This window comes from Equus asinus, unplaced genomic scaffold (assembly GCF_041296235.1).
Source record: "Equus asinus isolate D_3611 breed Donkey unplaced genomic scaffold, EquAss-T2T_v2 contig_803, whole genome shotgun sequence".
Classification (NCBI taxonomy): domain Eukaryota; kingdom Metazoa; phylum Chordata; class Mammalia; order Perissodactyla; family Equidae; genus Equus; species Equus asinus.
In genome coordinates, this window is record NW_027225520.1 from 277,075 (window position 1) to 290,013 (window position 12,939).

Sequence of the window (12,939 nt, forward strand, 5' to 3'; positions counted from 1 at the left end):
TAAAGTGTAAGTTCATTGAAAACAAAACATTTTTTAAGTCATAGCAGCCTGTTTCATTATATATTCTTTTAGGTCTGGGGCAGGGCCCAGTAATCTGCACTTTAAACTAGCACCTCAGGAGATCTTAATTCATCAAAACGTATTGACCGCCTACTGTGCCCCTTGTCTAGGAGGACAACACAGCCCCAGACCCTCCTCTCTCAAAGTTCACAATTGAGTGGGGAAATCCTGCAGGACGTATTTTTAGGAAACACTGCCCTTGACAGGAGGCTGCCATCAGTGCATGTGGCCATGGACTGAGCTCTGCCTGCTGTGTCTGCTTTTACCACTCCTTTCCCGAACCACTACTGCAGCTTCCAGTCGTCTCCAGCATAGGCTGCCAGAGGAACCTGTAATCCCCGGATCTAGACATACCGCTCCTCCTCTGCACTAAGGCCTGCCTTATCTTCAGGGGAAATCCCAAATTCCTAAATTTAGTCCCTGTTGGCCTCTAAGGCCTCTTTCCTCCCAGGGCCTGCCTTCCAGCCAGACCCATCCCTTCCCCCCAGTTCCATAATAGAACCTTTATACCTATGGTTCTCATTCCTTAAAACACACTTCTCTTTTGTTTTTCTGACTGTTACTCCACAAAAATGGGGTTCTCCTACCCAATGCACGTAGAAAAAAAACAATTAATTACAGCATCAGATTTGGGGAAAGAAAAAAGCTTTATTGCTAGCTTGATCTGCAAAGAGACAGGAGGCGTATTCTCTCAGATCTGTCTCCCTGATCAAGGACTTGGGGCAAAATTTATGGGATGAAGGGCAGGGTGGTCTGAAGGGTGGAGACGGATACTTGGAGGTGAGAAATGAGGTGAGTGATGATCTGTGCAAGTGCAGTCAGCTCCATGGCTCTTCATAGGACGCATATTCACAGAATGGTGATGTTGGCATGATCTGAGGGTGGAGTTTTCAGCCCTTTGATGTCAAAAAGATTACTTAACAGGCATTTGCGCAGGCCCACTTGATGGAATGGTGGTCTTACCTGGCCTGAACTGGACAAGGGGGGACTCTCAGTTCCTGAAAACCCACTCTTATTACTCTGTTGGTAAGACGGGGTCAGTTGAACTGGTCCTGGAGGGCCCACGGTTACACTAATACTCTAGTTTTCAAAAATCGACCCACATATTTCCTCCTAGGAGCCCTCCTCTGAGTGTCCAACAGTGGATTGGCCCCTTCCTACCACCCACCACCTGTTCTCTGTGAAGGCCCATGCTGTCTCTGGATGCTGATTATGTCAGCCACCCAGTCAGACTGGCAGCTCTCCATAGGCAGGGACTGTGTCACTTATCTTTGAATCTCCTGGACCTACACAATACCCAGCCACTGTAGGTATTCATCAAATAATGTGTTCACTGGAGTAAGAGTTTTCTAACATCAGGAACACAGTAAATATGAACATTCATTTGCACTGGCTTAGAGTTCATCCTCGGTCTTGCTGATACTCTTGTGACAGGGAAGGTGGTAGTCCCCCTGGGAGATGTTCTTGCCAGTGAGAGTGTACTCTGCCATCAGTTCCCAGCAGTGATGAGGAGGTTGTTAAGACTGCTTAATAGTACTTCATGTTAACAGCTAATAAGATGGTTCTGCAAACCCAGAGTAAATGCAGATCTTTTAAAGAGGTAGTATTTTTAGCCTGCAGAGTGGCATTTTTTTTTTTTATTATTTGTTTTATTTTGGCAGATGCTTGCTCACAAATCTGGCAATATTATCAACATGTCCTCTGTGGCTTCCAGCATCAAAGGTAAGTCTGTTTTCCTCTGGGGGTTGTGATGAACATACTCATAATCTTCACAAGCTAAGGGTTTTGGAAACAAGCATAGCAGATATGATAAAACTTACCCATAACTTCAAAACTGCTCTTTTAAAATTAGTATTAAGTTCCTTGTCTACCAGTCCTTTCACCTTACATGTGATCCAGTGACATTAAATGAAAGTTTGTTTTTTGTGCTCTCCCGTTTAGTTCTTCTAATGGATATGGCAGTGGAGATCAAAGTGGGAGAAGGAAACATTTATTCATTTGATTAATCAAAAATGTATTGAACACCTACTGTGTGCCCCTGCCCCCAGAGAGTTCACAGTCCAAAACGGGGAGTGGGGAGAGGCTCAGGCAAACACACGTCTTCCACCATGTGATAGTTCCACTAAAGCGGAACACGCGCACTTAACCACTGAGCCACCAGGCTGGCCCCAGCTATTTCATTTTAAACTTGAAAATCCATGTGTGCCAGACTGTGCCCTTATCTCCATCTTGCACTGCAATCCTGGCCCTTCAACTTGACTTCTCGTTTAGGGCCCAGATCAACTGTCTTTGTGAAGCACCCCCCCAAGCCCACAGGCAGAGTTACTTCCCGTATTGTCACAGCACTTCATACAAAGCTCTGTTACAAAAAAAAAAACAAAAAAAGAAATAGCCACTGCTGAGAGAACATTCCTTCTCTTTGCGAGGATACACACATTAAGCCTGCATGAGAGAGAAATGCAAAGAAATGCCTAAGCTTCTTGGTCTTTTGTTTTGCTTTGCTTTACCCTAATTTTCTTTTCTTTTCTTTCTTTTTTTTTTTTTTGAGGAAGATTAGCCCTCAGCTAACATCTGCCACCAATCCTCCTCTTTTTGCTGAGGAAAGCTGGCCCTGAGCTAACATCCATGTCCATCTTCCTCTACTTTATATGTGGGACACCTGCCACAGCATGGCTTGATAAGCGGTGCTGTGTCCGCACCCGGGATCCAAACCGGCGAACCCCAGGCTGCCAAAGCAGAACGTGCAAACTTAACCACTGCGCCAGTTTTCTTTTTTTATCTTTTTTATTTTATTGAGGTCATAATAGTTTATAACACTGTGAAGTTTCAGTTGTGCATTATTATTTTTCAGTCACCATATGTTGCCCGCAGCCGCAAAGGGCAAGGAATGACAGGCACCGCCAAGGCTATTTGGTTGTTTCAGCAATCAAAGGTTTTGGATAAAGGGAAACAGAACAAGGAGTGGGCATAAGGGAGAACAACAAATCGGTACTTACAACATCCACACCACAATCAGCTGGGGAAGTCCCAATAGTTTGTACGGCGGGTGGGAGTGCCGATTGTCCGGGTCTGAGGCAAGGTGTCCTTTCCTCAGTGAGACTCCCAATTGTTCTATGCCTGTGACTCCCTTTTACCCTAAGGTTTCTCTGGGTTCTGACTCAGGGTTTTAGACATTTGGATATTTTGAGTTATTTCTTCTTGTTCCCACAGATGGGGTGCTTCTATCTTTTTCGTTCCCATGGATAGGATGTTTCTAAAGTCCTGTCAGGTGCCCGTCAGGGTGGCCAGCCCAGACAAGGAACATGACACAGGACTCATTCTTTGTAACTTGTGCCTTAGAGTCAGGGCCGAAGTGGCCCTGAGCCCAGACACATTCCTTTGTGTAGGGCCCAGGCCCAGTATCCTTGGAAGGTGGGGAGGTCAATGAACTCTGTGCACCTTATAAATGGTGCCTCTTCACCCCTTGTGCCCACACCCTAACCCCCTTCCCCCTGGTAACCACTAAACTGTTTTCTTTGTCCATGTGTTAGTTTTTCTTCCACATATGAGTGAAATCATATGGTGTTTGTCTTTCTCTATCTGGCCTATTTTGCTTAGCATATTACCCTCCAGGTCCATCCATGTTGTGGTGAATGGGACAATTTTGTCTTTTTTATGGCTGAGTAGTATTCCGTTGTATATATACCACATCTTTATCCATTCATCAGTCGGTGGACTCTTGGGTTGCTTCCACATCTTGGCTATTGTGAATAATGCTGCAGTGAACATAGGGGTGCATATATCTTTACACATTCATGTTTTCATGATCTTTGGATAAATACTCAGTAGTGGAATAGGTGGGTGGTATGGTTATTTCTATTTTTAACTTTCTGAGGAATCTCCATACTGTTTTCCATGGTGGCTACACCAGTTTGCATTCCCACCAGCAGTGGATGAGGCTTCCCTTTTCTCCACATCCTCTGCAACATTTTTTGGTTTTTCTCTTGGTAATTATAGCCATTTTAACAGGTAAAAGGTGATATCTCATTGTATTTTTGATTTGCATTTCCCTAATAATTAGTGATGTTGAACATCTTTTCATGTGCCTGTTGGCCATCTATATATCTTCTTTGGAAAAATGTCTGTTCGTGTCCTCTGCCCATTTTTGGATCAGCTTGTTTGTTGTTGAGATGTATGAGTTCTTTGTCTATTTTGGAAATTAACACCTTGTTGGATTTATGATTTGCAAATATTTTCTCTCAGTTGGTGGGTTGTCTTTTTGTTTTGTTCCTGGTTTCCTTTGCCTTGCAGAAGCTCTTTAGTCCAATGAAGTCCCATTTGTTTATTTTTTTCTTTTGTTTCCCTTGTCCAAGTAAAAATGGTATTCGAAAAGATACTGCTAAGACTGATATCCAAGAGTGTACTGCTTATATTTTCTTCTGGGAGTTTTATGGTTTCACATCTTAGCTTCAAGTCTTTAATCTGTTTTGAGTTAATTTTTGTGTGTGGCAAAAGATAATGGTCTAACTTCATTCTTTTGCATATTTCTGTCCAGTTTTCCCAGCACCATTTATTGAAGAGACTTTCCGTTCTCCATTGTATGTTCTTGCCTCCTTTGTCGAAGATTAACTGTCCGTAGATGTGTGGGTTTATTTCTGGGCTTTCAGTGCTGTTCCATTGATCTGTGTGCTTGTTCTTGTACCAGTACCATGTTGTTTTGATTACTACAGCTTTGTAGTATATTTTGAAGTCAGGGATTGTGATGTGTCCAGCTTCATTCTTTTTTCTCAAGATTGTTTTGGCTATTCGGGGCCTTTTGTTGCCCCATGTAAATTTTAGGATTCTTTGTTCTATTTCCACATCATTGGGATTCTGATTGGGATTGCATTGAATCTGTAGGTTGCTTTAGGTAGTATGCAAGTTTTAACTATGTTTATTCTTCCAGTCCATGAGCCTGGAATATCTTTCCATTTCTTTATGTCATCATCAATTTCTTTCATTTAACGTCTTAAAGTTTTCATTGTGTAAGTCTTTCACCTCCTTGGTTAAATTTATTCCTAGATATTTTATTCTTTTTGTTGGGATTGTATATGGGATTGTATTCTTAAGTTCTCTTTCTGTTAGTTTGTTATTAGAGTATAGAAATGCAACTGACTTTTGTAAGCTGACTTTGTACCCTGCAACTTTGCTGTAGTTGTTGCTTGTTTCTAATAGTTTTCCTATGGATTCTTTAGGGTTTTATATATATAAAATCATATCATCTGAAAACAGCAAGAGTTTGACTTCTTCCTTGCCAATTTGGATTCCTTTTCTTTCTTTCTCTTGCCTAATTGCTCTGGCCAAAACCTCCAGGACTACGTGGAATAAGAGTGGTGAGAGTGGGCACCATTGTCTCGTTCCTGTTCTCAGAGGAATGTCTTTCAGTTTTTCCCCATTGAGTATGATGTTGGCTGTGGGTTTGTCATATATGGCCTTTATTATGTTGAGGTACTTTCCTTCACTACCCATTTTATTGAGAGTTTTTATCATAAATGGATGTTGGCTCTAGTTAAATGCTTTCTCTGCATCTCTTGAGATGATCATGTGGTTTTTATTCCTCATTTTGTTAATGTGTATCATATTGATTGATTTGCAGGTGTTGAACCATCCCTGCATCCCTGGAATAAATCCCACTTGATCATGTTGTATTATCCTTTTAATGTGATGCTGTATTTGGTTTACCAATGTTTTGTTGAGGATTCTTCGTCTATGTTCATCAGCAATATTGGCCTGTAATTTTCCTTCTTTGTGTTGTCTTTGTCTGGCTTTGGGATCAGGGTGATATTGGCCTCATAAAATGTGTTAGGAAGTATTTCATCATCTTCAATTTTTTGGAATAGTTTGAGAAGGATAGGTATTAAATCTTCTTTGAGTGTTTGGTAGAATTCTCCAGAGAAGCCATCTGGTCCTGGACTTTTATTTTTTGGAAGACTTTTGATTACTGTTTCAATCTCTTTACTTGTGATTGGTATATTCAGATTCTCTGTTTCTTCTTGGTTCAGTTTGGGAGGTTGTATGAGTCTAAGAATTTATCCATTTCTTCCAGATTGTCCAATTTGTTGGCATATGGTTTTTCATAGTATTCTCTTATAATTCTTTGTATTTCTGTGGTATCCATTGTAATTTCTCCTCTTTCACTTCTAATTTTATTTGAGCCTTCTCTCTTTTTTTTTAAATTAGTGAGTCTGGCCAAGGGTTTGTCAATTTTGTTTTTCTTCTCAAAGAACTAGGTCTTAGTTTCATTGATCCTGTCTACTGTTTTTTTGGTTTCAATTCATTTATTTCTGCTCTAATTTTTATTATTTCCCTCCTTTTGCTGACTTTGGGCCTTTTTTGTTCTTCTTTTTCTAATTCTGTTAGGCGTAATTTGATTGCTTATTTGAGATTTTTCTTATTGGTTAAGGTGGGCCTATATTGCCATGAATTTCCCTCTCAGGACCACTTTTGCTGCATTCCATGTGAGTTGGTATCGTGTATTTTCATTTTTATTTGTCTCCAGTTGTTTTTTGATTTCTCCTTTAATTTCTTCAATGATCCATTGGTTGCTCAGTAGGTTGTTGTTTAGTCTCTGCATGTTTATCTCTTTCCCAGCTTTTTTCTTGTAGTTGATTTCTAGTTTTATAGTATTATGGTTGGAAAAGATGCTTGATATGATTTCGATCTTCTTAAATTTATTGAGGCTTGCCTTATTTCCCAACATGTGGTCCTTCTTTGAGAATGTTCCACGTGCACCTGAGAAGAATGTGTATTCTGCTGGCTTTTGGGTGGAGTGTTCTATATATATCTATTAAGTCTGTCTGGTCTGTAATTCATTTAGTTCCACTATTTCCTTGTTGAGCTTCTCTCTGGATGGTCTATCCATTGATGAAAGTGGGGTGTTAACATCACCTGCTATTACTGTGTTGCTGTTAATGTCTCCTTTTAGGTCAGTTAATAGGTGCTTTATGTACTTTGGTGCTCCTGGGTTACATACACATATGTGTTAAATCCTTTTGGTGGAGTGTCCCTTTTGTTGTTATATACTGCCCTTCTTTGTCTCCCATTGCCTTTTTTTTTTTTTTTGGGTGAGGAAGATTGGCCCTGAGCTAATGTCCATGCCAGTCTTCCTCTTTTGTATATGGGATGCCACCACATCATGGCTTGATGGGCAATGTGTAGGTCCACGCCCAAGATCTGAACCCATGAACCCTAGGCCTCCAAATCAGAGCACGTGAACTTAACCACTACATTACCAGGCTGGCCCCATCTCATTGTCTTTTTTATCTTGAAGTCTACTTTGTCTGCTGTAAATATGGCAACACCTGCTTTCTTTTGTTTGCCATTGGTTTGGAGTATTGTCTTCCATCCTTTTACTCTAAGCTTGTTTGTCTTTAGAACTGAGACGTGTTTCCTGGAGGCAGCATATTGTTGGGTCTTGTTTTCTAATTCATCCAGCTATTCTATGTCTTTTGATTGGGGAATTTAATCCATTTGCATTTAGAGTGATTACTGATATATGAGGGCTTAATGCTGCCATTTTATCACTTGTTTCCCAGTTGTTCTGTATTTCCCTTTTTCTTATCCCGTGTATTTCAGACGGATGATTCAGTTTGGTGGCTCTCTATGATGGTTTTCTCAGTTTTCTGCTTATTTATCATTTGTGTCTCAGTTGTGATTTTTTTAGTGGTTAACCTGCACTTTGTGTACAAGATGTCATAGATGAGATAGTCCATTTCTGATAGACTCTTATCTCTTTTGACTAAGCAGTTTCCATCCCTTTCCCCTTCGCCTTCTGCATTATTGTTGTCACAACTTGTTCCATTTTGTATTGTGAGTTTGTGGTTAAAATGATGAGACTATATTTATTCTTGATATTTTCCTTCCCTTCATCTTTAATGTTATGCTAATCTGTTCTGATAAAGAGTTGCAGTTTTCTGATTTTGTCTGCCTGTTTATCTCCTTGCTGAAGGCTGTGTAAACCCTTTCTTCTTCTTTTCAGGTATGAAGGCCTTCTTGATCAAATCTTGTAGGGGGCCTTGTGGCAATGAACTCCCTGAGCTTTTGTTTATCTGGGAAAGATTTTATTTCTCCATGATATCTGAAGGATATGTTTGCTGGATAGAGTATTCTTGGCTTAGAGTTTTTGTCTTTCAGAATTTTTAATATATCATTCCAGTCTCTCCTAGCCTGTAAGGTTTCTGCTGAGAAATCCAATTAAAGCCTGGTGGGGTTTCCTTTGTAGGTGATTTTCTTCTGCTTTACTGTCCTTAGTATTTTTTCCGTGCCATTAAGTTTTGCCAGTTTTACTAATCCATGCCTTGGAGAAAGTCTTTTTACATTGATGCAATTAGGAGTTCTCTTAGCTTCTTTTACTTCTAATTCCAGCTCTTTCCCCAGGGTTGGGAAGTTTTCAGCTATTATTTCTTTGAACAAGTTTTGTGCTCCATTCTCCTTCTCTTCTCCCTCTGGAATACCTGTATTTCTGTTCACTAAATTGCTAATTTTATCCTCCGTAATATCAGCTCTGTCATTCAAGGTCTCCAAATTTTTCTTTATCTCATTTATTGTGTTTTCATCTCCAACATTTCTGATCGTTTTTTTCTTTATAGTTTCAATCTCCTTTGTGAAGAATTCTCTCCGTTCATTAATTTTGTTCCTGATTTCATTGAACGGTCTTTCTGAGTTCTCATAACTTATTGAGTTTTTTATGATGGCCATTTTGAATTCTCTGTCATTTAGATTGTAGACTTCTGTGCCTTCAGGATTGCTTTCTGAGTATTTGTCTTTTTCCTTCTGGTCAGGAGTATTAATATACTTCATACCATTCAATGGGGTGGATTTGTGCATTTGCATACTGATAGTATCTGGTCATACATTCCACCTGCCACCACTGGAGAGGGGGCAGCACCTGTGTAATCTGAGCCCACCGTGATCCCTGTCAGCCCTGCTTGTCCGAGCCTGGGCCACTTGTTGGGACTGCAGAGGCCCTGTGGGCTCTCCCACCAGACAAGAAAGCAATTATGCAGGAGCTCAGGGCTGCTGCCTGCTCCCACAGTCCCACTGAGTTGCAGTCCACCCCTTGGGGCCGCAGTGGTACTATGGGCATTCAAGGCAGCTGGGAATTTGTTTGCCTGGGTGCACAGCTCCACTGCCATCTGCTCCTAGGTCACACCAGCCATTAGTGCTTTGTGGGCAGGGCCTCCCCACTGGGTCTGAGCCTAGCCATTCCCTGGGACTGCAGTGGCTCTGGGCTCTCCCACCAGATGAGAAAGCGATCATGCGGGGGCTCAGGGCTGCCATCACCTGTTCCTGTGGTCACACCGAGGCATGCTCCCACCCTTGGGGCTGCAGCAGTACTATGGGCCTCCAGCTGGGAGAGCAGCTGCATGCGTGTACAGGTCTGCTGGGGGACCAGAAGAGTACTCACCTATCTCCACCACCTCTCCAGGGGTAGTCCATCCCCCTTCAAATGTATAGCTGCGCAGGTCTCTCAGGCATCCTGAGGTGCTGTGTGGGTATCTTCTGCTGATCAATGAATGACCATTTAGTTGTAGTTCGAAGAGGGAGAGACAAAGGGAACAGCTCACTCCACCATGATGCCGATGTCACTTCTAATTTTCTTTTGGAATCTGCCTAAGGTTTCTCCCAGCTGATGATGAAAAACTAAAACCACTTGTCATTTAAGTGCAGCATCTCAACACCTGAGTCTCAGTTGAGTTGTGCCGATAATGATACTATTTTCCTAAATTCAGAAACTCACCCTATTAAGGGAGAAAACCTGATATCAATTTTTAAAAACAGTGGGGTGAGAGGAAGCATGACACTGGTTACTGGGGACACTAATTTGTGTTCCCTTTCTAGAGGAGACTGTGTTTTTCATTCCTTCACTTGTCGAACCTTCTCTTCATCCTCAGGAGTTGTGAACAGATGTGTCTACAGCACAACCAAGGCAGCCGTGATTGGCCTCACAAAGTCCGTGGCTGCAGACTTCATCCAGCAGGGGATCAGGTGCAACTGTTTGTGTCCAGGTGAGTTAGGCTCCACAGGGCTATGAAATTGTCCTTTGTGACATCCCACTTGCCACTGTGAGAGAGATCTCCATAAGCTTGTTTACTACCTGTTACTGTGGCCTGTCATTGGGACAAGTTCAAAAGGGAAAGAGTCCCATCCTGTTAAGGTAACAGTCTAACAGTCAGTTGGGAGAGAGATCCTAAGTCATCAGGAATAAGCCACTGAGGCAAACAGTTTACATGCTGCTCATGCACGTGGCGGCAATTCTAAACCACTGGGTTAAGAGACATGAGTCACCAGGGCTTACTGTTTTGGAAGCAGACCAGGGATGACTGTGTCGGGGGGAAGATGAAAAGTAGCCCATGCTCACAGGACAGCGGAAGAAAGTAAGAGGAGCCTCCCAGAACACAGGGGCTCTGCCGTGGAAATCACCTGGGTTGGCCCAGGGATAAAAAGGAGGGATTAATACCTTCCTTGATGCTATACAAAGTGAGTCAGCAAACTATGGCCTGCAGGCCAAATCCAGCCCACCGCCTATTTTGTAAATATAGTTTTATTGGAACACATCCACACCCAGTTTGCTTCTTGTATTGGCAATGACTGCTTTCATCCTACAACAGCAGAGTTGAAAACAAATGGTTCTTAACACCAAGAATATTTACTGTTTGGCTCTTCACCCAAATGTGCTGACCGCTCATAAAAGAAAGGAGAAAAGCAGAACTTATTAGTAGCAAGGACATTCAATGTGTCCAAACTAAAGCATTCAATAACCTATTTCTTAGGAATGACTTCTCATTTTCTTAATATCTGTAGGTGTGTCTATTAATTAGATATGCCCTTTCACCTGGTTCCACTGACCAACATGAATATAGGCTACCTAAGAAGAATTACTAACTTCCTCTCTGGAAAGAAATGAAATGAACATCCAGGATCCAGGTTTTTCTCAGTAGTTCACAGCTGGTGTGGGGATTGAGGAGGGGAAGCATTGCAGTTCCCTGTGGGACCTTTCACGACCTGGAGGGTATGCTAGGATCTGGGGGGGAGTTGACGGGGAATAGGCTGGACAGCCCCACAGGAGATTCTGATGTAATCCAGCCTGGTCTCCCCTCAGGTTGAAAACCACTGATTTATTAAAGAGGGAAGACGACTATATACCTTTTGTTGACACAGAATAACTAATAACCATTTTATAGATAAGAAAGATAAGGTGCGTTTTACTTGAATCAGGCAGTCTCTACAAAGGAAGAAAGCGTTCCAGAGAGGCATGGTTTTCAGTACAGTTTTATACCTTTTTAGAACACAGAACATCCATAAAACACACCCAGGATACATATTCATCAAAGTTTCAGAGAGATACTCAGTTGCAAATTAGCAAGCAGGTCAACATGACCCTGATGTCAGGAAGGGGAACTTATCTTTAAAGAGTTCTGATACTGGTGGGCACAGGAGGGGAAGTGTGCATCCTTATCTTCAAAGAGTGCCTTCTTTTACTTTGAGATAATGCATAATGCCCTCTTTAATGGTTAAGGCAGATGTTTGATAGGCTATAAGTCAGGTGTCTTTAGTTCGAGCCAAATCAGTTTTAAACCAAAATAGCTACCCCATATACCTCAATATGTGAAAATTTCTTGTCACTTTCAAGCTACAGAATTCCCCTTATGGAGGTGTTGTGTATAATTTTTCTTGGACTAAAAAGGTAAACATCGGTAACACTAAGAAACAGGAGGATACAGAAGAGACAGTTTCACTTGGTTTTAACATACAAACTGGTGATACCTGAGCCTAGCTGTTCTTGGTACCATTTACCCGGTGGAATAAATGGCAAAATGATTTGGAAAATGTGATTGTTTTAGCAGCTAGCCTTTTCAGAAGATTGGAAAATATGTTATCAAATTCTCTGGGACAAGGAACTAGCTGTGACTCACTGAGCCAGTCCCAGAAGGAAACATGATGGGGAATGAGTGTGTGTGGGATGGTGCTGATGGCTGTAGAGTCACAGCTGGTCAGCACGACTTGGGTAGACAGTAGCATGGTGTGTCAGCCTGTGCCATGGACACAGCAGAGTCAGGTGACAGTGGAATGAAGCAGAAGGCATAGGCTTGATCCACAGCTCTCATTTAATGGCCATTCATACTGGCCACATGTAAGATGTGACGCTCATTTTCCTCAGTGGGAGGAAGCTGTAGAAGCTGTAAGGATTTTGAGGAGAGTGTTAGAGAAGCTCAAGGCATCTTGAGCACACTGCTGGTGAAATTTTGGACTTTAAGGAGGCTGTTGATGAGAGAAGTAAGCAAAATGTTGTCTGAGGGGCTGGCCCCGTGGCCGAGTGGTTAAGTTCGCGAGCTCCGCTGCAGGCGGCCCAGTGTTTCGTTGGTTCGAATCCTGGGCACAGACATGGCACTGCTCATCAGACCACGCTGAGGCAGCGTCCCACATACCACAACTAGAAGGACCCACAACGAAGAATATACAACTATGTACCGGGGGGCTTTGGGGAGAAAAAGGAAAAAAATAAAATCTTTAAAAAAAAAAAAATGTTGTCTGAAACTGGATACAAGGGGGTCTTTGTTATGTGGTTTCAGAAATTTTATCAGCACTATTGGCTGCAGTGACATGGAAGGTATAAAATGTTTCTAATGAACCAGGCAATGTAGCGAAGGCAATTTCATCCCAGAGTGGGGAGAGTGCCGCCCCTCCGAGTAAAATGTGAGAGGAGAAAGAAGCTAAAGAAAGGGTTCTTAGACAGAAAAGTGTCAGAAAGTGCAAATTTTGAAGCTTCCCAGCCTCTCCAGAGAAATGGCAAATGGTCATAAATTTAAGGAATTATTTCTGAGCAGACCTCAAATCTGCAGTGCTGTGAGGAGCCCGCTC

The 12,939-nt window shown here is 42.1% G+C and overlaps 1 protein-coding gene across 3 annotated transcripts in view; it reads left to right on the plus strand.

Moving 5' to 3' along the window:
• LOC139044360 (dehydrogenase/reductase SDR family member 6-like) overlaps positions 1-12,939 on the plus strand; it is a 30,168-nt gene that overhangs the window by 11,816 nt on the left and 5,413 nt on the right. For all 3 annotated transcript variants that reach the window (XM_070503808.1, XM_070503810.1, XM_070503809.1), the window contains 2 exons: positions 1,722-1,782; positions 9,972-10,085. In XM_070503808.1, the coding sequence (XP_070359909.1) occupies positions 1,722-1,782; positions 9,972-10,085 (175 nt within the window). The remainder of the gene's footprint in view (positions 1-1,721; positions 1,783-9,971; positions 10,086-12,939) is intronic.